The 1,064-nt window shown below is 42.4% G+C and overlaps 1 protein-coding gene across 1 annotated transcript; it reads left to right on the top strand.

Annotated features, from left to right (window-relative positions):
- The first annotated feature begins 16 nt into the window (after positions 1 to 16).
- On the top strand, positions 17 to 1,051 carry LOC124890436 (3-oxoacyl-[acyl-carrier-protein] synthase I, chloroplastic-like). Its single transcript, XM_047402285.1, has 3 exons — positions 17 to 432; positions 546 to 719; positions 801 to 1,051. The coding sequence occupies exons 1-3, from the start codon at positions 139 to 141 to the stop codon at positions 951 to 953; spliced, it is 621 nt and encodes a 206-aa protein (XP_047258241.1). The 5' UTR covers positions 17 to 138; the 3' UTR covers positions 954 to 1,051.
- The last annotated feature ends 13 nt before the right edge of the window (positions 1,052 to 1,064 follow it).

Genomic DNA, 1,064 nt, shown 5'->3' with positions numbered 1-1,064 from the left:
GATGGACAAAACGAGGATCGGTGTCTTGGTTGGGTCCGGCATGGGGGTTCAAAAGTTTTCACCGATGCGGTGGAAGCCTTGGTGCAAAGGGGATACAAGAAAATCAGTCCATTTTTCGTGCCTTACACAATCACTAACATGGGATCAGCATTGTTGGCTATAAACACTGGACTAATGGGACCTTGTTACTCTATTTCAACGGCTTGTGCAACTGCCAATTACTGCTTTTATGCAGCTGCAAATCACATTAGAAGGGGCGAAGCGGATATTATGGTAGCAGGTGGGACGGAAGCTGCTATTACGACTACTGGTGTTGGTGGCTTCATAGCTTGTCGGGCCTTGTCTCGAAGAAATGATGAACATGAAAAGGCTTCAAGGCCATGGGACAAGAATCGTGATGGATTTGTCATGGGTGAAGGCTCTGGAGTCCTGGTATACCTATTCAACTACTTTTTCTTTCCTCCACCTCTTATCTAAGTCACATTTGTTGAAAAATCATCCATTGGTATTATAGTGACTTGATTATGTTATTTCCACACGAACAGATGATGGAAAGGTTGGAGCATGCCCTGAAAAGAGGTGCTCCTATCCTAGCGGAATACTTGGGAGGTGCTGTCACCTGTGATGCTCATCACATAACCGATCCTCGTGCTGATGGACTTGGAGTCTCGTCTAGCATATTTAAGAGTTTGGTAGATGCGGGAGTTTCCCCAGAAGAGGTAACATTGTTCATTCGTTTTCTGATAGAAAATGTGATAACTATTTAGATTCTGATATATTGTTGAATTAACTCCGAATAGGTGAACTGTATAAATGCTCATGCAACGTCAACTCTTGCTGGAGACTTGGCTGAGGTCAATGCCATCAAGAAGGTCTTCAAGGATACCTCGGAAATCAAAATGAACGGGACAAAGGTAAACACAACCGTTATTTTGCTTACGATGACTAAATAAATAACTACCATACAGATGCTAGTCTTATCTACCAATATACTTGAAATTCATTTTAAGCTAGAATGAAAATGCTTCCATGGTCCCTCGCGTCTCTTAAGGAAAAGAAACAAT

Source organism: Capsicum annuum, unplaced genomic scaffold, assembly GCF_002878395.1.
Source record: "Capsicum annuum cultivar UCD-10X-F1 unplaced genomic scaffold, UCD10Xv1.1 ctg17339, whole genome shotgun sequence".
Classification (NCBI taxonomy): Eukaryota; Viridiplantae; Streptophyta; class Magnoliopsida; order Solanales; family Solanaceae; genus Capsicum; species Capsicum annuum.
Note: the sequence above shows the minus strand (reverse complement) of the source record. Positions and strands in the feature narration are given on the sequence as shown.